General features: G+C 40.1%; 1 protein-coding gene across 4 annotated transcripts in view; it reads left to right on the top strand.

Annotated features, from left to right (window-relative positions):
- The window catches only part of bsna (bassoon presynaptic cytomatrix protein a), a 127,417-nt gene that overhangs the window by 22,976 nt on the left and 78,160 nt on the right, over positions 1–26,281 (top strand). For 3 of the 4 annotated variants that reach the window (XM_006785378.3, XM_006785380.3, XM_006785379.3), the window contains exon 2: positions 17,623–18,996. In XM_006785378.3, the coding sequence (XP_006785441.3) occupies positions 17,623–18,996 (1,374 nt within the window). Of the gene's footprint in view, positions 1–16,711; positions 16,781–17,622; positions 18,997–26,281 lie in introns of those variants that run through there. The other variant, XM_087834437.1, reaches the window with a different exon arrangement.

Here is a 26,281-nt window from a genome sequence, read left to right on the forward strand (position 1 = left end):
CTGTTCCCTAAACATAAAACACATTACTCTGTATCTACCAGAGGGCTCATCTATAAAGTTCACATTTAGACTATTAAAGTACCAGTTATAAATACATGATTTCATGTCCTGCCATTAAGTTTATTTAATATGTTTCAGTATGACAGAATCACAATGGCCTCCTTGAGAGGATGATCTGAGTTCACGTATTCTTCACATATTTTGTAGGACATGTTTTATCTTCATCAGGCTCTTTCTGACTGTGAGTGTCCCCAGTGGGGATACCACCTCTAACCCTGCACTGGTTACTGTGCTGCTCTTTCCAATTAGTCAAACAGAAGCACACTGTCCTGCTTTGAATAAAAACCTGCACTTCTTTTTGTAATTTTTCTGTGTATCTTTAATCTTCCTCAGCTGTACTCTGAGGTCTCAGGGTTTTTTTTTCACACTTTGGCAGGCAACCATGGAAACCAGGTTACCCACAGCAAAGGTCATTGTATCCATGATGCATGTTTGAGGATGTGTATGCTTTGATAGCAGGCAGTGCTTTGTGTTCCCACGTGTGAAGCTCCTTGAACATGTTGAGACACTGAGGCAAAGGAACCTGCTGGGAATGAGTGTGATGGCAACAGCATGAACAGGCACACCAGGGAACGCATGCTGAAACATAAACATACGACGAAGTACAATAACACAAATCCAGACAAACACGATTTATACACATAGGAAAAAAAGCATTTTCAGCAGCTTATTTTTAATGTACTTGATATCCGAATGATCTGTGTTTATGTAGTACAGTCAAAGATGGCACTTGTTTGTTTAGCCACTGAATCTTTTGTGCCAAGCCAGGGTCCTAATGCAAAAATTAAAACAAAACATCAGCAGACACAGCTCTGTTTTTCTTAATCTTATTTAAAGTAAATGTGTATTTTGTATCATTTACATATTTTTTTATGTTGTATTTTCACATAAATAATAATATTCACCATAAATAACAGAGTTTAATTAATGTTAAGAATGTAAATCAATACAGTATCATCATTCAGGTATTTCTTCAGTTTGAACTTCAAGCAGTGCAAATACTAAACAAACAACTATTTTTTTTACAATACACTGACTAATGAACATTATCACATAAATAACTTAAGTGTGAAAACAATCTGAGGAATAGACTAAGAGGTAGCATGACAACAACCCCTTTATTTTTGGTTCACTTGTGATAAAACTCTCAATCAACACATGAGGCTGTAAATGCACTGGGATCTCAGCACCTCTGTCTGAAGATAGAAAGTCGCTATTTCAGCTTCTGATGTCAGCGCTTTTAATAACTTCAGATGATGTTATGGCAACTAATGTTGAAGTTTTTCAGCGTATTGCTAATTTCCTGTGTGTGTGTGTTTTTTTTAACCAGAAAAGCTTTGGACAGGTGTTGACACTGACTCAAAAGCTTACCAGATTTCTGTCCACTGCAAAGCCAATTGCAACCCCCCATAATGGAACAATTAGAAACTCAATAGCAAAGCCAACTCCTGCAGCTGTATCTGGATCAGTGCATTCATAGATTTGGTCGTCTGCTGTCAGATTTCAGCCAAAACCCACACAGCACTGGATGTATTCGCTTTTTTATGTCTGGGTGATAGAAAGCAGGACTGCATATCAACTGGTGGTGCAACGGATCAAAAAAATCTCACAGTTCGGATCGGATCACGGTTTTAAGTCATGGATCGGATCAATTTTCGGATCAGCAAAAAAATAAAAAAAATTTAACATTTACTTATTAACTTATTTAAGTATTTTTTGCCTATTAAAAACATTCAACTCAAGACTCATTCCATGGAATTATATAAAAACAAATTAAGGTGCAGTATAGGGCAGTACAGGGCTTTATATCTACCACTCCGCTGTTTTATAATGACGGTCACGTAGCTTTCCGTTGACCTGGAGGTCCACCCATTTGTAGTTGGGCAACAGAAGATGCCTGGGACAGTTCAGCCATAACTTTAAACCTTTCCTGCTCGTACGGTCACTGAAGTGGACGCGCAACGGGATATCATAGCGTGGCTCAAGCACGTTCATCATAGTTTAAACCCCTTGTTTTGCACAACGGAATACGGCCTCCCGTCTGCAGCTAAACACCCCAGTAGCATTTGTAATAGCTTTAGCCCGGTCGGATTGGGGAGCAAAGGGCTGCTTAAATGCCGCAAACTCCTCTGCTCCTCCACTTGGACCGCTAGCGCTGGCCATAGCTATCGCTTGACAGACTGACCACGCGCACCATACACATACTTTTTCCCCTTCTTTTTCGAATCTTCGGATCACGTGCGTCCCGAACTGTGCAGTGGGATCGGTTCGGATTACGGATCAACCGTGATCCGTTACATCACTAATATCAACTATTTATTTTGAGTGACATGTTTAGTACGACTGCATGATTATGGACAAAATGTATATTATAATTATTTGCAACAATATTGAGATCTGAGTGAGACATGCTTTTATTGCACTTTCATGTAAACTAACTTTTCAAAATAAAATCGGCACTCCTCATTCGCCTCAATTCAGTGCTACACTGAAAAAAATAACAGTGTAGCACACTGAAAAATAATAATAATAAAAAAAAAACCAAATAAATAAATAATAAATGTGATCAAAATTAACAAAAAATTAAATCAACAGGGAACTTCTTTCACATTCACACTGTGCTGCATTCCTGTTAATTAAAACATCTTTGCTGACAAATAAGGTGTTTCCTCACCTGATCTGAGTGCATCTCCTAGAAGCAAAACGCAAAGTCTTTGACTCCATTCATTGTGCCTGCTCGATGGATGTGAATGAAACTTGAAGAGACTCGACAGCTGTGAGATCCCTCTCTATTTGCCCTGCATTAACATATCTTTTGTCAAGTATGTTGACCATTTCCCTGAGTTCTTACGTATTCAACGTATTTATTGGATTTTGGCCAAACTGAAGGCTACTGATTGGTGATTTCAATGCATCTTTGTGAGCTGGAAGAATACGCTCATGAGTTGTGGCTCTCTGAGTTGATGTTGGATAATTCCTGTTTGCAGCATTGTTTTCTTCACCTTCATGCATTAATTATACTGCAGTTTGCTGTGTTTTCAGACATTTGAATAAGTTAGTCAAGTTGCTTTGTGGTGCAGACCTACAGCACTCTTGGTTAATGTCAGTTGCACTAAAGCAGAGGTGTTTTCAAACAATGGATGGTGATTCATTTCGAAGGACAGGTTCTTCTTCTCTGCCAGACAATTTAAATTTTCTTGTGTATCTGTCTTTTAAAGTTTTACTCATCCAGACTTGTCCAAGAAAGCTAAAACTGCACGGTGCAACATGATTGGCCCATCTGGAGGGAGTCATTTAGGGAGTGCTGGATTTGCTTTTACTTTGAATTGTGTTGGCACAATTCACATTTTCATTATCGCTCTATCATGTTCATTTAATTGTGGGAAGCCAAAAACGTGATCAAGATTAAAATCTGATTAATTCTGCAGCCCCATTGCTTAGTGTATGTAGTGCCAAATGGCATGTTTTTATGTTTGTGGGTGTTTGGTTCCAGTGAGGGGAAATCATTACAGTAAACACCAATCTACCTGCAGCCCTCTTTGATGTAGCTGAATAAATTTCCCTCTAAATAGCAGATAGTAGTTACAGGAAATGGTTTGTGTGTGTGTGTGTGTGTGTTTGTGTGTGTGTGTCACTCTTAGGACAGTTCAGGATTATCTCCTAATATAGCCCAGCGGAAGTCTCACAGTGATAGCTTCCCTATGTTTGTGTGTCTGTGTCTGTTGTGCCACTTTAACTTGGCACCGGTTGAAGCCAAGCCTGCTTGGCAGTGGAAACTACCGGAGAAAGAAAAACAGGAAACGAAACCTGGATCATAAAGATGGCTGTTAGTTCAGTATCATTCTTTATTACAGAGATATTGTGCTGGCTGGAGCCTATCCCAACTATCATCAGGCAGTAGGTAGGATACGCCCCAGATAGGTCGCCAGTCTGTGCAGAGTTAACACATAGAGAGGGATCATGGCTCTCTCCGAGGCTATTTTTAAGAATAAATGATAGTCGCAGCACTGCAATAGACTGGCAACCTGTCCAGGGTGTACCCTGCCTCTCGTCCTGTGACAGCTGGGATATGTTCCAGACCACAGATGGATGGGTGGATGATTATTAAATTGCTGTTAAACAATGAGCAAAAAATGACAGCATGCTCTAAAAATTAAATGACAGAATATGCTGAAAAGATCTTTAGACTGTCACCCCTCAGTTCGCTCTCTTGCTATGGCTCTGATTGAAAAGTAGAAGCCATTCATGTAGGGGCATGATCCCTCCCTGGCTTGCCACCACTGTTTATTGTAACACTTAGCACCAACAGAGTCGAACCATGTGTCCCCTGCAGTGTTCTCTGGGCTCCATTGTTAACTGGTTGCTTCCTGAGACTCGGTACATGCAGTTTCAGTGTTGCTCATTGCAATTATTTGATATCCTATTTTGCCATTATGCATAGTTCCACATGGATAGAAGAAGGGGTGAGGGAATCTAAAAGCATTCATGTCTCTGCTCTTGAGACTTATTTTACTCTTTCTTCCCACCTTGCCTTTTCATATGTCTCCCTTTCCTCCCTATCTCCCCAGCCTTTTCTCTGTCAGCTTATCGCTCACTCCTTCTCTCTGACTCTGTGCTTTTGTAATTTCTTCTTTGCTGTGTGTGGAATGGGAAAGGAATGGGAGTTATCTTCCTTCATGTATGGTGAGGATCATTTCTATTCTGGGGAAGTAAAGAGAAGAGGAGAAGCTAGAGGGACAAGAGTTCTCTCTCCACATGCATTAACCATGAGACCAGAGCAGCAGAGAGGCTCCAGCCAGTCGAGAACTGAGAGAGAGAGAGGGGGGCCCTGGGCTAGAATCACACACCTGGACACACTTACACACTTGGTGTACAAATATGCGTTAGTGCACACATGTGCACGCTTAGGAAAGCAAACATGCAAGCATCAAAAACATGCAAACTTTAGTCTGCTTGCCATGAACACTCAGCTCAACAATAACACACACACAGGTCTGAGTACAGCTGCAAGGAATTTGTAACGACGTGCTTTAAATGATTAATTTTTCTGTTGCCCTCATATACCTGCAGACAGACTAAATTAAAAAACAAACATAAAAGAGATGAGAAATGTGGCATTTTTAATATCATCTCATTTGAGAAATTTTGATGTATTACAAATTTTTTAAAAACAAATTTATATTTTAAATTTTACTCATTGCAGTTGTGATGGTTTTTCTAAACACGTAGTCTATCTAATTTTGCTTTCTGGAGAGAAATACATTTTTCACTGTTATTTTCTGTTGAAGTTGCAGTTGACTGAAATTGCTCTGCATTAGTAATTAAAATTGTTGCTGCTGAAGTGAATGAAAACTGCAAATCTGCCTTTTTCCGGTCTTAAGGAAATGTTGCTGTTTATGTTAAATTTGCTAGCTTGTTAAGGTCATAGGACAATGAAGATGGGGGTTAAAGAGACCAACATTGACCTTATGTGTTATACTGTAACTTTGTGATCGTCTTGTGGAGTATTTTTTTTTATTTATTTTGTTTCTATATGTTGTTTGATTTGCCAGGACATACTTGTCACATTAGCCAGTCGGCTATGTAAAAACAGGACACACTATACAGCACTTGGTGGTCCATTCTATGCTAGTGATCTTTTACACGCACGTTTGTGTATGTCTGCACACTTTTAATTATCCTCAGAGTCCAAAACAAACTCAAAAATATACAGACGCTACTGATGTCCACTTCTATCACACCTCCACACACCAGAAGGCAGGATGTTGATAAAAGGATGAGAGAAAAGGAGAGAAAGCAGCGGCTGATGGAGAGGGAAAGACTGGCCGTAGGTGGTTTTTAAAAGGACGGCTGGGTGCTGTCACTGCATGATAAGACTGTTTGAGGGGAAGGTGATACAACTCGTTCACACTGTCATACCTCTGCAAACAGGTCTGCACCATCTGGCTGTCTGACTGGCTTCCTGGTTGGAGAGATGTCTTATCGGTCTCTTTGTCTTGAAGACTGCAGACACCCTTTGGCGCGATGTCCTCAATACTTTGTCCGATGAGGCTTTTTAAATCATCAAAGAAATTTAATCAAAGCAGAAACATTAACACGTTAAATCAATTAAAGAAACTTTATTGGCTAGTCATTCTTCCCTTCTAGGAAAAGTATGAAAAATCAGCACTTTCAACACTATATAGCATTTATAATATTCAAGCAATGTCATCTTTATTATTCTGTAATGTTGCTATAGATAAAGCATTGCTAAAGCTATGTATTATGCCAAACTCATTTGTTTTTTGGTGCAACATGATGTAAATTTAGTTTCAAATACAGTTTTTTGTGTGCAGAACATCAGAGGACATGGGTGTGACAGAGAGGTAAACAGATTGTGTTATCATTCATGTTTGTGTAATTCATTTCTAGCAAACAAACAAGAAACACCACTTTCTTTATCATTTGATTAAAAATGCATTGGAAATCCCATCATCCACCCTGTTCCTCTATTCTGTGTTTTTATCTCTTGCGCTCCTATCTCGCCTGATTTTTCTTTCATGCACACGTTGTTTTTCTTTCCTTTTCCTGTCATTTATTGTCTTTTCATTCTAATCCTCCTGCTCTTGTTCAGCTTCTTCCTCTGCTCAGTCTGACCATTTGCATTTTTATTTTCCAAACATTTCCAAATGCTTTATGAGTTCTTTTTTCCCACCCAGCTGTCCATTGAAGAACCCCGCGGTATTGTTCTTCAGTCTGACTCAAATCTATTATTGATTTAACAGCAGAGTTTCAACTGCAGGTTTTAATCACAAGTTGTGCATTTATACACACACCGACCCACACAGTACACAGTACTGATGCTCTCTAGCCCCTTATACTGTAGTAACCTTGTCCCTTGTGACTAACATTATAACCCAAACCGTCACACACTCAACCTCACACAACGTTCACATTGAGGTTGTGACCATATTAGATTGGGCCCAAAGTGCTGAGCCAGATTTTAATTAAGAAACATGCATTATATTGTAGTGTGGTAGTGGTCAATACTATCGACCAGTTGGAGTTATTCAGTGAGGAGAGGCTGTGGATGAATTGTCCTCGAGATGTGTGTGCGTGTGTGTGTGTGTGCGTGTGTGTGTGTGTGTGTGTGTGTGTGTGTTGGTGTGCAACCTAAGAAGTGAAATGTGTTTTATGACTTTCTCTTGGCCAGAAGCTTTCTGATGGTAATTGTGCTGGTGTGTGTGTGTGTGTGTGTGTGTGTGTGTGTGTGTGTGTATAGGACATTCATCTGGACAAAGCAGGGAATGAACTGTCAGCTGTGGTGTTATTAGATCTTGAATGAAGGGCTAGTCTTTCTCTCTGTATTCAGATGGTACAATTTAAGGTTTGTGTCACCGTGTCCAAAGTCTCAGCAAACGTATAAAGACTTTACGATTGCAATGACCTCAACAAACAGGAGGACACAATGTACTGACACTAGGTTTTATAGCTAACAAACTATTACAGATTACATTTATTGTATTTATTATTATTATGATTATTAAATTAAGAAATGACAGTTTGACAGAATAAACTAATTATGCGTAGTGCATTGTTGACCTACGATTATTATTAGTCTGTAATGAAATATGTACCCCCCATGTACCCCAGCGAATCAAGGGGACAAAGTTGGGACAGAAGCTGGGAGAAGATTTGGTTCAACAAATATTAATGTGACCCACAAAAACTGTGCTGACCTGGGCTCCAAATGCTTCAGGCTCTATATCAGCGGTCCCCAATCTTTTTTGTGCCACGGACCGGTTTATGCCCGACAATATTTTCACGGACCGGCCTTTAAGGTGTCGCGGATAAATACAACAAAATAAAACTAGTACCGGTACCGAAAAAAAGAAGATTTATTCATAACACATGTGAAAAGACCCAGGAAAACCGAGTTAACGATAAAAACGATAACAAAATAACGCTGAAAACCGATAAAAACCCTGGAAACCATACATTTCACACCTGAGCCTCAATTCTTGCGGCCCGGTACCAAACGACTGACAGACCAGTACCGAGGCCCGGGGGTTGGGGACCGCTGCTCTATATAGTCAGCATCTGGGGGCAAATGGAGGCCAGAAATGATAATGCATGTCCACAGGGAATGCATGCCCATAGCCCAACGGCTCTGAGCTTTGTTGGGGGGCCTACGCATGTTTTAACTACATTTTAGGGTAGAGCATGATGATTGATTCATGATAACGAGAGCTTGGTTTGCACCACACCTACATATAAACTGAATGGTAAAATTTGATGATACACAGAGATTTCAAAATCCACTGTATTAGTTACATAAGGTATTAGTTTTCATTAAGGTAGATAAATCAGTATAGTTAAAATTCTAGTATCTAATCTGTCAAAGTGTCCCATTTCTGTCAGAAAAACACGTGACCCGCTCCTTAAACTCCTTAGCTTATTTTAATGTTGATGCCATCAATCTTTTAGTCAGTGCTGTGATGCGTGCTTAATGCTAGAATAAATCTTTGTCATTGATATATAATGTTACTACAAGATGACAAAAGTGTCGTTTTTTTTTTTTTTTTTTTAAACAATTGTTGATACAAGGATGAGATTTTTAAAGCATGGTGATCATCTCACTTTAAAAATAAACCTCAGGTGTGCAGGTGTACTAAATCATGGATATCAATGTCTCCACTCTAATTAAGTGCAATATAGGCCACGACAGTGAAAGTTTTGGGTCTTTGAAAGTAAAGCAGCTAAATGCTAAAAAGCAAATTCAAACATTAATTTCCATATTACTATTACTTGGTGAGAGAAAAGGTGCAATGTTTTTAGCATTAATTTTTTTTACATTTTGTTTTAGTTTAAACTTCCATCCATCCATCCATTCGCTTCCGCTTATCTTTTTCAGGGTCGCGGGGGGCGCTGGAGCCTATCCCAGCTGTCATAGGGCGAGAGGCAGGGTACACCCTGGACAGGTCGTCAGTGTGTCGCAGGGTTTAAACTTATTAGGAGTAAAAAATATTAATTATTCGCTAAGCCTTGTGTGTTTTAACATGTGATGTGAGAGTTCACCTTGTCATTCTGTTGTTTCTGACATCTAATAAGTCTGTGTAAAATTTTCGGAGGGCTTTTAAGAGTTAAGTATAAACCAGGCAGGTGGTTGTGTTGGTGAAGGTATTGACAAGGGGTAGGAAATGTAATGTATCAGTGAAATGTGTCAATGTGTTGTACTGGTGTGTTTCCATACTTAGCTGTGGAATCTGTGTGATTCACCACAGGAATACTTGCAGGATCGTCCGCTATCTGTGTGGAATATTGATCGAAACATTAGCCTGTTGCCATGACCGTGAGCAGCCAGACAAAGTGTTCGCTCACTGAAGTCATTGTGCAAAACAGCCTCCACTCTATGATTAATTGGAGATAAACACGGAACATACAGTGGCAGCATGCCTCTGTGTTTCATTTAATATATTCTCATACCATGTAGTCATTCTTTTAGATGAAGTAGCTACATTAATGTGTTGAGTGTTCTTATTTTCAGGCATCTCTCTTAATCTCCATATGTTGAAAGCAAATGTATCTTAGAAGGTTCTCAGTAAATTCCGTGTATTCATCTACTGTATAAGAAACTGCACCACATGCTGTATATTAGTATGTTTAATATAAATTCTTACTATTGTAAGGAAAATAGTTTTTTTCATAAGATGAACACTGACAAATTTTCTCTGTAGCCTTTAAGCTATTTACCTGAAGCAATGAGAAACTGACACAGTAGCCTAACTAATATAACATTGTGTAATATAAAATAGCCAATTCATGGTAACAAAATTTCCATTTAGCAAACACAAACATGTTTTTGAATTTTGGTTTTGAATTATAGGAAATATTACTGTGAAATAAAGTAGAAACATGCATTTTGTAACCCTGCTTGCAGCGTGATAGAAAAACTTAATGTGCCTTATAATCCAGTGTCCCTTATAGTATGAGAAATACAGTACTATGTTTGTTGCCTATTATTACCCAAAGATGAACATGTCAACACAATGTTATACAGCAATTAACACTGTTGATACAAGACAATTACTTAGTAACTAAGTGGTAATAACTTGTTATTCCCCTTCTTGTTTCCTCCTTATTAGCCCATTCTTACCACATTGTTACCAAACTATAATTTAAATGGCTACCACAGTTTTGCACCAGGATGTAAAGTTGATTTAAATATGAATGAAAGTATTAAACATAGATTAAAATATAAATGGAAACATTTGAAAATTTATTTTTTAGATTTTCAAACTCACAATATTAAGTAAAATTGCTCTTAAGTGTTTCCCTGCATTTCCACAAACACTTCCACTATGATAAGCTTACATTGAGAGTATTTTCACTCCGTCTCTGTCGACTTCCCTCCTATTCTTCAGCCTGTAAAGCTCCACACTGTGCAGATTGACAGATCTATTAAAAGCACTGTATGTAACCCTCAGTAGAGGTGCAAATGAATCCTGCACATGCATGTTAGGTTGTATTTTAATGCATTTTGTGTGTGAATATAGATGGAGGTGCACAATATATACATAAGCTCAAGCTCAACAACCACAAAAATCCAAACAGCTTCAAACAGTGGACATAGCCTTCATTTACTTTACCTCAAATGTGACATTTGTCACCACTCTAGACAATTAAAGCTCATCTCAGATTCATCCAGGCGAAATGTAACCATGCCATACGTTTAATCCTAAATAGACCCTTTCACTGTTTCTTTGCACAATGAAATATTTTAGCTACTAGAACTCTAAAGTGCAGCTATAACAGTTTACTTCTGCTCCTGCTGTGCTCTTTCATCCCCCGCTGTTTACTGGGGCTGGTACAGTTTCACGGATACTCCCACAAAGACAACAGCTTCAACTTAGAAGTCAGGTTTAATTCATGTGACGACTCATACCTCAGTGCTGCGGACGAGAACCGTGGCATCACTGTCAAAGCAAATTGAGCAAATTTTGTGGGATGTTTAAGAAAAAGTGTTATGCCACTGTACTTGAAAAACCATCAGTCTGAAAAACCATCATGTGGGTGAGTAAATCCTCAATGTGAGCTTATCTAAGGCAACATTATGATGAATGATGAAATAAAATCGACTGAGACTACCAGTGGATTCTGTCCTCTAGGTTTCTCAAATACTGTTGTTTTGCCAAAGATTGTTATAGGAGCACTGAGACACTGGTGTTTATTTCAGCCCTGCTTCACAGTCCAGCCCTGTATATGTCACAGAGTGCACGTGTAATTTGTGCTAAAATGCATGCACGTAATCCTCGATTCCTTTAGCATTTCCAAGGTGGTCAAATGAAAGAACACTGTAGGACCTATTACAAGTTGGTGGGGCTTCTACTCTTGTGAGTCTGCATTAATTCTGGTAAGATGCCCTTGAACAAGGCACTTGTCATCCAAACACTTATGCTGCTGCCACCAGCATAGGCCTGTGACTGCTGGCACAGGTTATGTACTCAGGATTGAGTGTGGTTCAAGACAGCCACGGAGTACTGCATGGGTGTTCACCTAAACTATCTCTTGGATTAAAATACATTTTCATAACAAATACAGATCGATGAGGTACTTTTACTGTGCTGAAAAGAGAAATGTTGAGAAATGTTTGGCAGCGTTGCGGCAGATGATGTGGTGAATCACACGTGGAGTTTTCTCTGTGAAACGGCGGTAACACCTGGTCAGTAGTGTTTGGAGATAGGTAGCATGAATATTTTATGCTGACAGCTGGTCAGTGTGCATGAGAGTGTGTCCCCTATGTGTGTGCGTTTTTCAGTGTGACTAAGTTCATATTCAGTTGCCAGTTTCATGCTTTCACTGAGGTACTCTCGACTGAGTACAGAACATAGGCTTCTTTTTAAAGGTTAGTATATGTATGCATGTGTGTATACATATATATTATTTATATTACTATTGCTGTGTTCTACATGTGAAGTACTCTATGCTGTGTAATTCAGGCAGTTTGAACCTTGCGAATCAACAGGATAACAACATTAATTGTATTAGTGAATTTATTCAGCCTCATCGGTCTAGTTCCTATTAACTGTTTTCATTAATTAGGAGATAGCGGGAGAAAAACAAACAGAGATGTGCGATAGTGAGAAAGGCAGAGCCATGAAGACCTCACAGACTTCCTCCTCTATGCTGTTTTAACTCACTGATTATATCTTGACCCTCCCACCTCCTCTCGTCTTCTCTGTCTATGTCTCCAGGCTAGTTAGTTACAAATTAGAGTCACAGTGAACTTCCACTTGACTCCTGTACTCAAAAGTAGAGCTTCATTGTATGTTCTTCGTGCATCTGTCCCAGCCACATTTTGATGGATGTTGCACTGGCATACGATTCTAATGACTCCATTGTTTAACCCTCTATGCCCCCCCCCCCCCCAGCTGTGAATCTTCTTATTTAGATCTTTAATCTAAATTAAATTTTTGCCCTGGCTCCTATTCTTTTTATTCCTTTAGGACTAACAGATGCCTCCGCGTTCACCGTGCTGACTTGTAAATGATTAAAGATATTGATTGATGGTTCACCAGAAAGTATAGGGGGGGTTACAAATTCACCAATTCATTCTCTTAATTGCCAAAATGGTTTTCTTGCTCATATTTAACTGTCTGCTATAATTTGGTTATTTGAGTAAACACAGTTTATCTATTTCCTGCAACATCTGTACTAATTTGGGTAACATCAAATGAGTCTCCCTATCTGCGTTACAGCATCTGTTCAGCTGTTTGACACCTATGGCCCTGTTAAAGATGAATCCAGTTGTTTTCACTGCGATCATATTGTGTCGTAGAGACACAATACTAACAGAGATCAGCCTCTTAAATAGACAGACCTGACCTTCAGGCTAATGACTGTTGCAAGAGGAGCTGAGACCTCCATGTGTGTGAGTGGAGGTGTGAAGTGTCTACAGAGAAATAAGAGTGGTAGCAACAGAAAGAGAAAGTGAAATGCGATTGAGGAAATCAGAGTCCTTGAGGAGAGCTGTGCTTCTCAAAGTGGAGATAAGAGGTTACAGTAATAGTCTGCAGTGTGCTTGTTTTTCTCGGAAAACATCATTCACAGTCTTGTAAATAAGTCTGTGGCATTTACAGTACTTTTCTATGTTTTTAATTCACCAGGCCTTAACAACAGGTCACTAGGTTATGTTATTCTTCTTAATACACATATTATGATTCATTTTTTGCACTGGTAAACAACATTTTCTGTTATTAGGTAAAATTTTCTGTATATAAATGTGTGTATTTGTAATATAACGAAGGCCACAGGCCGAAACATGTTGTTCCAGTAATAAAGCTGTTCTTTATACTATTCTTTAAGTTTTATTGGAGCTTCAGCCTCAGGAGAAACAGTTCTTGCAGACATATTTGCACCAAGAGCTAACAAAGATTAGACTGAAAGCAAGTCTTCTATCATATGAAGATCAAATGTGCTGTGCTATTGAAAATGCTTGAGAACAGGAAAGCTCTCTTGCAATTTATATCATGTAATAAGTATGCTCTTCCATTTAAATCTTGAATCATGTTTCTGTGATGTATGCATAAGAAGCTACAATGCAGAGAAGCCCCCCGCCCCCCTCCCGTTTTTCCTCCTGTGTGAGTGTGCAGAGTCAGCATTGCTGGAGATTGTCAGGGCTCATTTTCCTCCTTTCAGAAAAAATACATTTTCAGCTATTTATTCTTTTGATAACTTCTGTGGGTCTGGGAAATGGTCTGAGCTAAGCAGCACACCACATGCAAGCTGACTGGTAGAAATTTGTGAACACAGACATGAGTCCATGTCTTGGATCTCGAAGTGACTCCTGCACTCCTGTCCGGTTGGTTCTGTATACTTCGTATACAGTATTCATAATGTCAATATAGGGGTGGCCAACTCCAGGTCTTGAGAGCCAGAGTCCTGCAGGTTTTAGATGTGTCCTTGATCCATCACAGCTGATTTAAATGGCTAAATTACCTCCTCAACATTTCTTGAAGTTCTCCAGAGGCCTGGTAATGAACTGATCATTTCATTCAGGTGTGTTGACCCACCTAAAACCTGCAGGACACCGGCTCCCGAGGCCTGGAGTTGGCCACCCCTATGTTAATAGATTTGGGGATTTCTAATGAAATATATGTATATATAAATATATAGTATATGAAATATATTGTTTTACATTAGAACATAACAATAACAATAAAAGGCCTCACAAGTGTTTGGACTAATTCCAGTCTGAACTTCAACTTCTTGATTGTTTGATGTAGAATAAATATTAAACACATACATTGATTTAGAATCCACTGTGGCAGTGTAGAAAGGAAAAATCGCAAAAAATGTGTCATTGTCCAGATAATTATAGACCAAACTGTATGTGTTTCGACTTTATTTATTTACTGGTAAAGCTGACTTACTGGATCAGTTTTTGAATTTGTGTCATTTGCTACATTTTATACTTGCTACTTTAAAGTCAGCTTTTTCTTGAAAATTTCTTGAAAATTATGTTTTTCAAGTCTGCGGGACTTCACGCCTACAGTAACCTTATAGTTAGTGTATTAATTAAGAAATATAGTAATTATAAGGTTGAATTCCTGCTGTTGATTGGATTTTAGCATTGTAGCATTTACTATATGAAGCACCTTGACACCAATGTTGTTGTGGTTTGGCGCTATATAAAATGGATAATGTCGAGTGCACATCTTTGGATTGTAAGACATTTCCTGCTGTTGCACTTCAAGAGGTTACCTTACTAAAAACCTTTGATAGATCTACGTCTACAATTGTTCATGCTTTACTATGTGAAACTAAAGCTCAACACTCATGCACAAGGAAAAGCCTAGTTAGGTCGAGTACAAGGAGTAACAAGATGTTGTGACACCTGCGAAGACCTACATAAGAGTCAAATTAGATTACTGTTGACAGATGGAGGACAAAACTAGAGGTTAAAAAACTAACATAAGAAGAAGAATTAAATGAAACAAATATTCATAATAAAACAGGAAATGACTAAACAGAACCTGAAACCAGCGTAGCTCCGAGGTCTCTTAATGAAATGGGGGGTTGAAATACAGCAGCACCGTTACGATGCCCTTGATTTTCTCTCACTTAAGGATAGTTGGTTTGGAGTGGCACAAATGCAGTGTTAGTGTCCAGGGAGGAAGAGGTAGAGTCTGAATTAGAATGGGGCCAATATCATGCCAACCAACTTGCAGACGACAAAGTTGTGAGCTCCTTTTGTAAGCCGAGCTTTTTTGTTGTGATTCTCTGTCACTGGTAAAGTTCTGTCTGAATGATTAGATGTGATTGGTTCAGAGCATGCTGATCACACCCTTTGTAATTTTGCATGTACAAAAACCAATGTACCCAGTGAGGTTTGTTTTGTACACCCCAGACTTAGTACCCATTGTAGTTTCCACTTGTTTTTTCTCTTCTGTGTTTAAAAAAAGGGCAGAGTTATCATCACTTTTGTATAAATTGTTGAACAAAACCTGTAACTCCTGCACAATTAGCAAAGACATTGTTCCTCATCTGTTACGGCACAGGTGCACGTGCAAAGGATTCACTGGTTTTAACCACATCGTGGAAGCTCAGATTCTGCTTTGCTGTGCTGTTGATTAAGCTTGACATGATGAGAGCTGAAAAGCTGCTGGGATTAAAAAAAACTGCTGACTTCTTTCTCTCCACTGTTTGCTTTTTCCATCTCCTCCCTGTTCTTTCCATCCCCCCATCCTTCACTGCATCCCTCATTCCTTCCAGTGTCTCTTGTGATGTAGTGTTTAAAGCAGAGGGGTAGACAGGGAGACAGGATTAAAGCCCCCCTTCTCTTCCTCCTTATCCACTTCTCTTCTTCTTCCTCCCCCTCTGCATCTTCATCAGATGTAATTATGACAACACAACATAGGAGGACCGTGCACAGCAAAATTAGACTTTTAAATTTCTTTCCACTTTAGCTATTTGAGGAACGAGACCTACATTTTCAAACTGATCAGAAAGAGAACAGAAAAACGGGATAAGGATGAAAACAAGAATAATTGGTAAGAGGAGGAAAGAAGAGAGAATTAAAGAAGAAAAACAGAGGCAGAAGAAGCGGATGCTAGGTAGGAAAGCTAAAGAGAGAATATGTTAAGGAGGAACAGCGATGTAGCTGTAACGGAACATGGGATCAGTAATGCTGTCAAGCTAGAAAATGCCAGACAGCAAAGCAGCACAGTGGGAGGAATTGCTTAGTTAGGGTATGTGAGTGATGCAGGCTTTTTTCTCTCTCCTGTCCCAATGTTTGCACATCCTACCCTTTAAATTCAAGGAGCCACCTTCCACTGTACCACTTTGCAAAAAAATTAGAAAAGGGATGGGTGGGTAGGGGGGTGTTATTGAACAGCGGGTGGGGTAACACAGTACATCTGCGCATTGCATTGTGGGAAGAAAAGGGGATGGGAGAAATGCATGAAACGTGCAGAGATTTACTAGCTTTGCTCTGACTGCAGGGGAGCTAAAATAGCACTATTTATGGCAGCAAGGTAGCAGTGGTGAATGCAAAGCTACAGTTGGAAAGACAGGACAAGAGGAGACTGGCACAGCTGAGAGAGGAGCTGGGTTGTTTTCGCAGTCGGGAGAAATTAGAGAAGCAAGCAAGGTCCGGACACAAGGGAGTATCAGCTCTCATCTGGAGGAGGAAGAAAAGGAAGGAGGAGGACAGAAGAAGAGGAGGAGGAGGAGGAGCAGGGTGATGCTTTATTTTTATTTTTAGATGGTGAGGAGTGTTGCATATTTGTTTCATTTGACTGTATCTCTTGGTACATCTGTTTGTATCTCCTTTGTGCCCATGCTGTATCTGTATGATAGCATGTGCGCATACCTGCGTGTCTGTGTGGATTTATGTTTTTTGGCACATGTGAGGGATGCAATTCTTTTCACTTCGGCTGCAGTTTCTACCGTGCTGTCATTAAGCATTGCAGTCAGTTTGTGGTTGATTTCTCTCCCTCTGGTTCTAATTGATAACTGCTATATTGTCTTCACATAAGACATCCATGGAAAGACTAATGAATCATATTTCATGTGCAAGTTGGGTGAATGAACACAGATTATGTGGTTTGGGTGGTAGGAAACACTAGTGTGTCATGTCTGAGTCATCAATAATATTCAGAGGAATCAATAGTAATCACCTTTGAAAGAAAATATGAATTAATTATAGCGATAGCTCAATGGTAACACTACATCATTAACGTTCTTGAGCCGTGTTATACAGTGTTATACAAAGAATTGTTCAAACTGACAGATGGCTGATTTACGTTTCAGTGGTAATGCCAAAGATGTGGTCAAGGAAATTACATTGAACCTATTTCCATTTAGTTGACTGACATATTCACAATACAGTCACCATTTGAATATTTCATTCAGAACTAACTCTATAGTGCCAATGAAAGACTTCGACCAAACTGTTGCCAAAAACTATGTATGCATTATTGTTACAGAGACAAAGTAAAATGGCTTTTCAAATTGGAAAAAGTGGATTTTAAGCATACTCATTAGTTTTTTTGTATTTTTTTTTTTTTTTTTGGCCTGCAGGTCCAGGAATGGCTGTGTCTGAATTGTCAGATGCAGAGAGCTCTCGGCATTGATATGACCACGCCTCGTTCTAAGAGCCAACAGCAGATTCACTCTCCGTCCCACCAAGCCAAGCCGATTGTCCAGCCTCAGCAGCCTGCGCCTCAGCCAACACAGCCGACAGCAGCAGCGCAGCCAAAATCTTTGGCACAGAGTCAGCCCACCCAGCGGCAGCAGCAGCAACAGCAACCTCAGTCTCAGCCCTACAGCCAAACTCAGCCCTACTCCCAGTCGCAGCAGTATCCACAGTCTCAGCAGCAGTCATATGCTTCATCACAGCTAGGGTCCCAGACTCAGTCTTATACATCCCCTGGCTTACAGAGACATCCAGGCCCTGCTGGCTCCCAGTCTCATACAGGGCCTTCTCAGCAGGGCATGAGATCTGATCCATACTCCCAGACCGGTCCTGGAGCTCCAGGAACTATTAGAGGTCCCACAGGAGGCTTTAGCCAACCAGGGGGTCCTCGGATTCCTCATCCTGGTGCAGTACCCCTCCCTGGTTTGACCAAGGCACCTTCCCAACCAGATTTGGGTCGTGGTTCCCCAATGCACCAATCTATGGCACGCCACGACCAGACCAGAAGTGCTGGATCCTCCCCAGCCCACAGACCTCAGAGTCAGGCCCCTCCTGCCCAGGATGGCCTGACCAAACTGTTTGGCTTTGGGGCATCACTGCTTAATCAGGCTAGTACCTTGATCAATGTTGACCCGCTACCTACTGCCTCCACCCAGCCAAGCCCCGCACGAGGCAAGGTGGTGTTCAGTAATGCAACACCTGACAACAGGCAGCAACAACAAGGGACCACCAGTACTAAACCATTCACTATGGGGGGCCCTCATGCTCCAAGTCAAATGGGAGGTCCTTATGCTCCAAGCCAAATGGGGGGTCCTCATGCACCGAGCCAAATGGGGGGTCCTCATGCACCGAGCCAAATGGGAGGTCTTCATGCACCAAGCCAAATGGGTGGTCCTATGGGTGGACCCCATATGCCAACCCAGAAGCAACAGCAGCAGACCGTGCCCCAACAACAAGAAATGCAGAAGCAGTCACCTGCTCATCAACAGAAAGGACAGCAAGGACAAAAAACACAGCCACAAGGACAGCAACAGCAGAAGACACCTACTCATCAGCAGAAAGTGCAGCAGAAGCAGGAGCCTGTGGCAGCAGCACCTGCGGTTGCTCCAGAGCCTGTGAAACCCAAAGTGAACTGTCCTCTTTGTAAAACAGAGCTGAACATCGGTAGCTCCGACCCACCTAACTACAATACCTGCACGCAGTGTCACAGCCAAGTGTGTAACTTGTGCGGCTTCAACCCAACACCACATCTGGTGGAGGTAAGAGGAACGGAACACCTACAGACATCACACTGAACACATGTTATTGCAGACATACAAGAACAAAAACTCTACTAGTACAAACGCAGTCAAATTTACTTTTCACCAAACAATCAATAACATTCAACAAGCAGATAGTGTTCTTCATTCCACTGTTGAACCTAATCCTCTTCACTGTGTGGATGCAGTTAGATGTGCAGCTCGTGTTTCAGTTTCTCTAAAAAACATATATTTTTCTTAAGCCTTATTCTTTATCATGATCTGTTTTTTCACTCAGGTTTTCATTTTACATTTTTGTTTTCTTTTTATGATATAACAAAGATGTTGTCTTGTTTTATTCCCATTTCTTTATTTCCATCTTACTACACCTGCTACATTTGTATAAATTTAGATGTCCCTCCTGATTTCATTTATTTTTTTTATTTATGAGTTTTTCGTTACTTCTACTAGAGTTTTCCGTATCTCGTTTTAATCCCTAACTTCCTCCTTTCCATTTTTATTTTTTGGATGTGCTGGATGTTTACACATACAGTTACATCCATAAGTATTTGGAGATGGGACTAAAGTGCAAATGCAATGGGTTTAACTACTTAGCAATGATACTGATTTTTATACATAGTCGTCTATTTTCTGAGGCTCAAAAACAACATTATTGTTTTTAAAACTTTAATGAACATCCAGATGAAGCGTCTGTGTACATCACGAAATGCTCCATTGTCTCCCCTGAGATCACGCTCTGCTAGGGAAGGTAATTGAAAAATAATAACAATTTTAGGGATTTGATGATATTATTGATATCACTTATCAATTAGATTCCTTACTGATTCTCATTGGGTCTGCTTTGAGAGTCACCACCATCACTAAGCAACATATCAACGACAATACATTCATGCAAATGAACTGCATGCTCTGTGGTCAAATTTTTGTGCATGCTGGAGGTATTTCCCCTTTTTGTTGTGATCAGTGTTGGGGTTGTTACTCAGAAAAAGTAATGTATTACATATATTGCAAAGAACATTTTCTTAAAAGCAATGTAATAGATTACTTAATTACTCCCAGGGGAACGTTTTCTTTGTAAAATGACCTGAAGCACACTGTCTCATAATCAGCATTTAACGATATCAACCTGAGTCTACAGCCCCACACACCAACACAAATCTCTATCTCTAATGAAGACACATGTATGATCTTTCTCTCAGTATCTACAGATAAACACAAAGCTGACAGCATAGAGCAAATATGAAAACCAGCACAAAGAGACTTTACAGTAGAATCGTCACAGTGATTCTACTGTAGAAACATGAAGAGGTAGAAACAGAGGCTACAGCCTGACTTCTTATCAGTTTGTTACCTGTTAAGTTCAGGGCTGGGGTCGGCATTCGCGCAGCTTTAACATCACTCTGGGTTCTTGGCTAGGTTAGCATTAGCATGCTGTCTGTGCAGATGTTTGCAAAGAGCTGAAGTTGTGTTAGCAGCACAATGCAGCTGTTTCTGTCCTGGGCACAGTTTAAAATGGCCAGAGGTAGAACATGAGGTCAGGAGTGTGGCCTGGACACACAGTAAAGAAAATCCGATCATATTAAAACTTGCTGCTTACAAATAAATAAAATCTAACTCGGGTATACTGACCAAAGAAAACCATAAACTGTGTGTGCACAGCTTGTACTGTCAGTATGTGCTCCTTTCACCTTTGTATTTGATCTAATTGAATGTGGTTTTGTTTCAGTTCATAAATTTACATTAAACAAAAATTTTGAAAATTATTCAGAAGTTAATTTTTTAGTTAATGTGGTATCTCGTTATCTAAATTAAGTGCCACTTCTTTGCCTCTCTCTGCTGTCCCGCTGGGCTACAGTAGCCTGTATTTAACCCACTTTTCTCAACAAAGATTAGTAATCATACTAATTGGAACACAGAAACATCTACATGTACAGTAGTGAGATTCATAACAATATTCTGGAGTTTTTATGTATCTGTATCATAATCCACTGTGACATCAGCACCCCTTGATCTCTCTTTCTTTTCTTCATGTCACCTTAGATGGACTGTCGTGCACATGTCGATGAATTAAAATGAATGAATAATGAAATAAAATAATATGTAGCAATCCAGTGAGCTACGCGTTGAAGACAAAACACAAGAGCAGAGAAAAGACTGTTCCTAGGAGACCCATAATCACAAAACATAGACATCCTTTTCTGTTTCGCTGTCTTTGTGTCTCCCAAAGTACCTCTGCTCATGGTATAAAGAAACAAGCGTAAAGGCCAACCGCCCTCTCACCTTCCCTTTTATCGATCCAGTGCAGGCTTAGAGTTGAAAAGAGGAGAGAAAGCAAGAGAAAAGAAAAGATGGCAAGTATTTCAGGAAGTTAGAAATAGAGGAAGAAGGAAAAGATAAGGAACAAATGTCGCAGAAGAATAATGTAAGAAATGGAAGGAGAAGGGGGGAGTGTAAGAGTTGAGAAGGTAAGTAGTAAAGCAGAGAAGGAAGTCAGACTGAAAGGAAGGAAGGGACTGATGAAGGAAATGCATGAAAGAAAATAAGCAAGGATGCATGGAAGTCAGTGAGTCTGGCAGATTTACAGAGACTCATGGTGTATTTACTTTGAGGCAGTTTAATGCCTCCAAGGTCTTTAGTACTTTACAGTACTGTGAAGTGCTTGCCTCATAATAGACCTAGATATAATACACAGGGCTATATATAAGTGCCTTTACTACAGTATGCAGGAGGGTGATAAATACACGATAACACAAAAACAAGAAGGAATGGGTCATATCATTGAAGATGCCACACTTATTCATAAGTGGACTTACTTGGACTTACTATCTGTAGATAGCAAGTAGATGTGTGTTTCTTTGCAATGTGGGTTAAGGCCTGCAGGTCCTAAAAAGTGCATAAAATGAGAAAAGAGAAGGTGGACACAGAGAGAAGGAGTAGAAAAGTGATATAACAACCATATAAAATTATTTCTTTAAGCCAATTAGAGTCAAAGATGATGGTGACAGCATATTCTACTAACTTCTGAGCAATCTACAAAAAGGCAATTATGAGGAGAAAAGATGGGCATCATCATGAACATTAGTCATTATAAGCATGCAGAAAAAAGTAGAAATAGAAATGGACAAAAAGGTAGATTATTAATGGAGTAATTCTTAGAAAATGTTAAAAAGGAACTCAAGGTGGAACTGAGATGGATGAAGAGACATTCATAGACACAAAGAAGGAATAAAAAGGAAAATGAATAAAGTGGGACAAAGAATAGAGCAATGGTGCAAACAGTTAGAAAGAGAGCTTGACAGCAGCTGAGAGGAAGCCAGACATGTAGACCTGAATCATGTGCAGCTTTTAGTCCAGAGGGAAGCCAGTACACACACACGCACACACATATGCAAAAACCAGTAATTAGAACAGTAGGACAAAGAAGAAGGTAATAAATCAAGCAAGTGAAGCAAAGAGGGACGAGGAGAGAAGCCAGCAAAGAAGTGATGATATCACAGATGAACTGCATGTGCAGTCATTTCTATACCCGATAACGATTCCCATCAGCTCACTCCGGGCTGACTTTGCAGTTTTTTACAGTTTATCTTAACTCTTTGTGATTTACTTGATACATGTCTCTGACAAACAAGTCCTACATGTGTAAAACTTCCAGATTATATTGGAACAGCAAGTGGAAATTTTGGGCTGTAACATAATTTTATTACATCACAGGTCATAAAAGTGTCACCACAGTTTAAAGCGATAAATCCGTGCAACATCTTGTAGAAGCACACTGAGTAAAAGAACAACTACCAAGTTGTTGCTAATATAAACAAGCAACATGCAGGTCTTCGCTTGGAGGTATCCTATTTGATCAATTAAGATGGCGCTTCAGCTAATAAGCATATTGACACACTATATTGCCAAAGTGCCTGTCTGCCTTCACACACATGTGAACTTGAGTGGCATCCAATTCTTAATCCATAGGGTTTAATATTATGCCAGCCCACCCTCTGGAGCTATAACAGCTTCAACTCTTCTGGAAAGGTTTTCCAAGGTTTAGGAGTATTTATGGGAATTTTTGACCATTCAGAAGCACAATTGTGAGGTCAGACACTGATGTTGGACGAGAGGGCTTGGCTCACAGTCTCCACTCTAGTTCATCCCAAAGGTGTTACGTTGGGTTGAGGTCAGGATTCTGTGCAGACCAGTCAAGTTCTTCCACACCAAACTCGCTCACCAAGTCTTTATGAACCTCGCTTTGTGCAGCAGTGTGCAGTCATATTGGCCGAGCCCAATTCTTGAAAAACAGTCCTACACCATAATCCCCAATCCACCAAATGTGTATTGCGCTTGGTGATATAAGCCTTGGATGGACCTGCTCTGCCACTGAAACCCATTCCATGAAGATCTCTACACACTGTTCTTGAGCTACATGAATGCTACATGACGTTTGGAGGTCTGTAGTGATTGATTCTGCAGAAATTTGGTGACCTTTGTGCACTATGCACCTCAGCATCCACTGATGCCACTCTGTGATTTTACATGGTCTACCACTTCGTGCCTGAGCTGCTGTCGTTCCCAATCACTTCCACTTTCTTATAATACCACTAGAAGCTGACTGTGAAATATTTAGTAGTGAGGAAACCTTCACAACTGGACTTGTTGCACAGGTGGCATCCTATCACGTCACCACACTGGAATTCACTGAGCGCCTCAAAGCGACCCATTCTTTCACAAATGTTTGTTGAAGCAGTCTCCATGACTAGGTGCTTGATTTTATACACCTGTGGCCATGGAAGCAATTGGAACAACTGAATTCAATAATTTGCATTGGTGACAGAATACATTTGGCAATATAGTTTATTGGATCACAATGTGGAATGAGATCATAAAAACCTAAACAATGTTACAACCTCTTCAGATCAAAGTCCATAATCTGGAGATGAATGTCAAATGTCCTTTTGTCAAACAATAAATGTGTCTGCTTGAGTCATTTTTTGAACAAGCCACAAACAAAATGAAACTTTTTGCCTTTACTAAAAAAAAAAAGAAAGCTACTGACATCGCACTTCAGATAAGTTCAAGAAAGACAGGAACACTGTGGGATAGAGAAACATGGAGGTCGTGCTCGTTTGACTTATTAATTATTCAAATAGGTTTTTTTTACATATATAAATAGCAAAAGAGATGAAAAATGTAAGGTGGAGGTAGTGTCTACCGAAAAAGAAAAGTAAGAAGTCACACGGCTTCGTCTTTCCTCCTTCTTTTCCTTGCATTTCTGCAAACTTCCTTCCTTCCAGCCCCCTTTTCCAAGATTCTCCGTTCCAAATCACTTGCTTCATCATGAAAAATACTAATCAGTAGCTTTGTCTCTAGTGGTGCAAACATTCTCCTCGTGGTGATACCTACTCACACACCCACACACGCACACCCAAACGCACACACTGCGTATAGACCAGGTGTTAGTGAATGAGTGAATGAGGTTATTTCACTGTCCAGTCTGTCATTCAGACTTTTTCGGCTGTCACGACTGCCGTCGGAACAATTACAAGGATAACAGCACCCCATCCACCTGACCGTGTGTCTGAATGTGTGTGTATGAGGTCACATTTGTGTTTGTGGGCATCTGCACATCTGAAGAGAACTGATTAGGGATTGTGACATTTAATCTGCTGCGTTGTGTTTGTGCACATGTGTTGTGAGCAGAGATGGGCAGTAACGCGTTATGTAATCCGATTACTCAAGTAACGAGTAATGTAAGGGATTACTATTGCAAAACGGGTAATTAGATTACTGTTACTTTCCCGTAAGCACGCTGCGTTACTAAAACCGTGATTTTTTTTGCGAGAGTGTCTCATGACAATGACGTAAGCGAGTGCGACGTTCGTGGCAACAGCTGTGTGCAGATCAACAAAGGATAATATATCGAGAGTATGAGCGTGGAAGTACTGACCTTACTTTGAGTTTGATTCCGTAAAAAGTGACAAAAACATTAGCGTCCGCTGTTCACTGCGTGGGAAGAAAACTTCTTTTTACAACGAAAAAAAACCCCTTAACTTCCGAGCAAGCACCGAGTGCGCTACCACGTAATGGGAAATTCACCCATTCATACAAGCACATTAGTACTTTCTATTTAACATTCACACTCCAACAGAGAGCAACTTGGTGTAACAATATTTGGCATGCAACCAGGGATTGAACTACCAACCTTCCAATAAGGTGACTACCCACTGAGCAACAGCCACCCCAAACATCTTCACACAACTTGTCATATGATTCCAGCACCCAACACTGATCTTGATTCTTGTTGCTGAGCAGAGTTACCACGAGCTTCCAAATAGCAAGTGACCGTCAGTGATGACGTGAATAGCAGCCAGACTGAAGAAAATCAGAATTAAACATGAAAAGCAACTGACGTGTGCTTGTTACTTTACTATTGTGTGGAAAATATGTTGCTTGCACAACATGCAACTAGACACAGCTTAAAGTATGAAGTTGAAAAGCTGATTATTCTCTTGCTATTCTCATTAGGATCACACTCTTTGTTTCCATTGAGGACTCATAGACTGCTGCTGACGTGTTAGCCATAATGTGTCAATGGTGTCTTTCTCAGGTTCTCACAGCTGGACAAATCACTGTGCTTAATGCACGCACCACAATGACCAAAAGGTTAACGTGGATCATTTCTTAGTTGCTCATCTGTAGTTATGTGCATGCCCATGTGTGAGGAGTCCCCCACACAGCTAAACCGGGCCATTGTTAAGGTTGCTGTCTCTACTGTTGCCCGGGTCATTAAGGTTACCGGAGTAGGATTAAGTTTATTTTACATAACAGTGTTTCATTATGCTCATCTTTCTTCTTCTTCTTCTTCTTCTTAGTCTCCCTACCTTTTTTCTTTCCTCAAGCTGCTCCCTGTTATCTCCACTTATTGCCACCCCCACCCCTTCCTCTCTGGTCCACTGGTAAATAAATGGAGAATAACAATCTGTAAAATGATGAGCAGAGAGTAGACACCCAGGGAGGGGTGAGGTAATGGAGCGAGGGAACAGCACGACAAAAATTTAACAAAAAACAGAAGCTGCATAATGTCCCATTAATTGTTTGACATTTAGTCAACTCCAAACAAATAAATGCCATAAAGTAATGTGTTCTGCTGCAAGATGATGGCCACGTCCAATTTAGATTTGCACGCTCGGAAAAGGAAACTCTCGCAGACACAACAACACACAACAGCGCTAAATTGATTCTTGTGATCCTCGTCATCTACATAATCCACTGTGGCTCTGTGGTCAGCCCGTCAACC

Source organism: Neolamprologus brichardi, chromosome 20 (genome assembly GCF_056152115.1).
Source record: "Neolamprologus brichardi isolate AB-2024 chromosome 20, ASM5615211v1, whole genome shotgun sequence".
NCBI lineage: Eukaryota > Metazoa > Chordata > Actinopteri > Cichliformes > Cichlidae > Neolamprologus > Neolamprologus brichardi.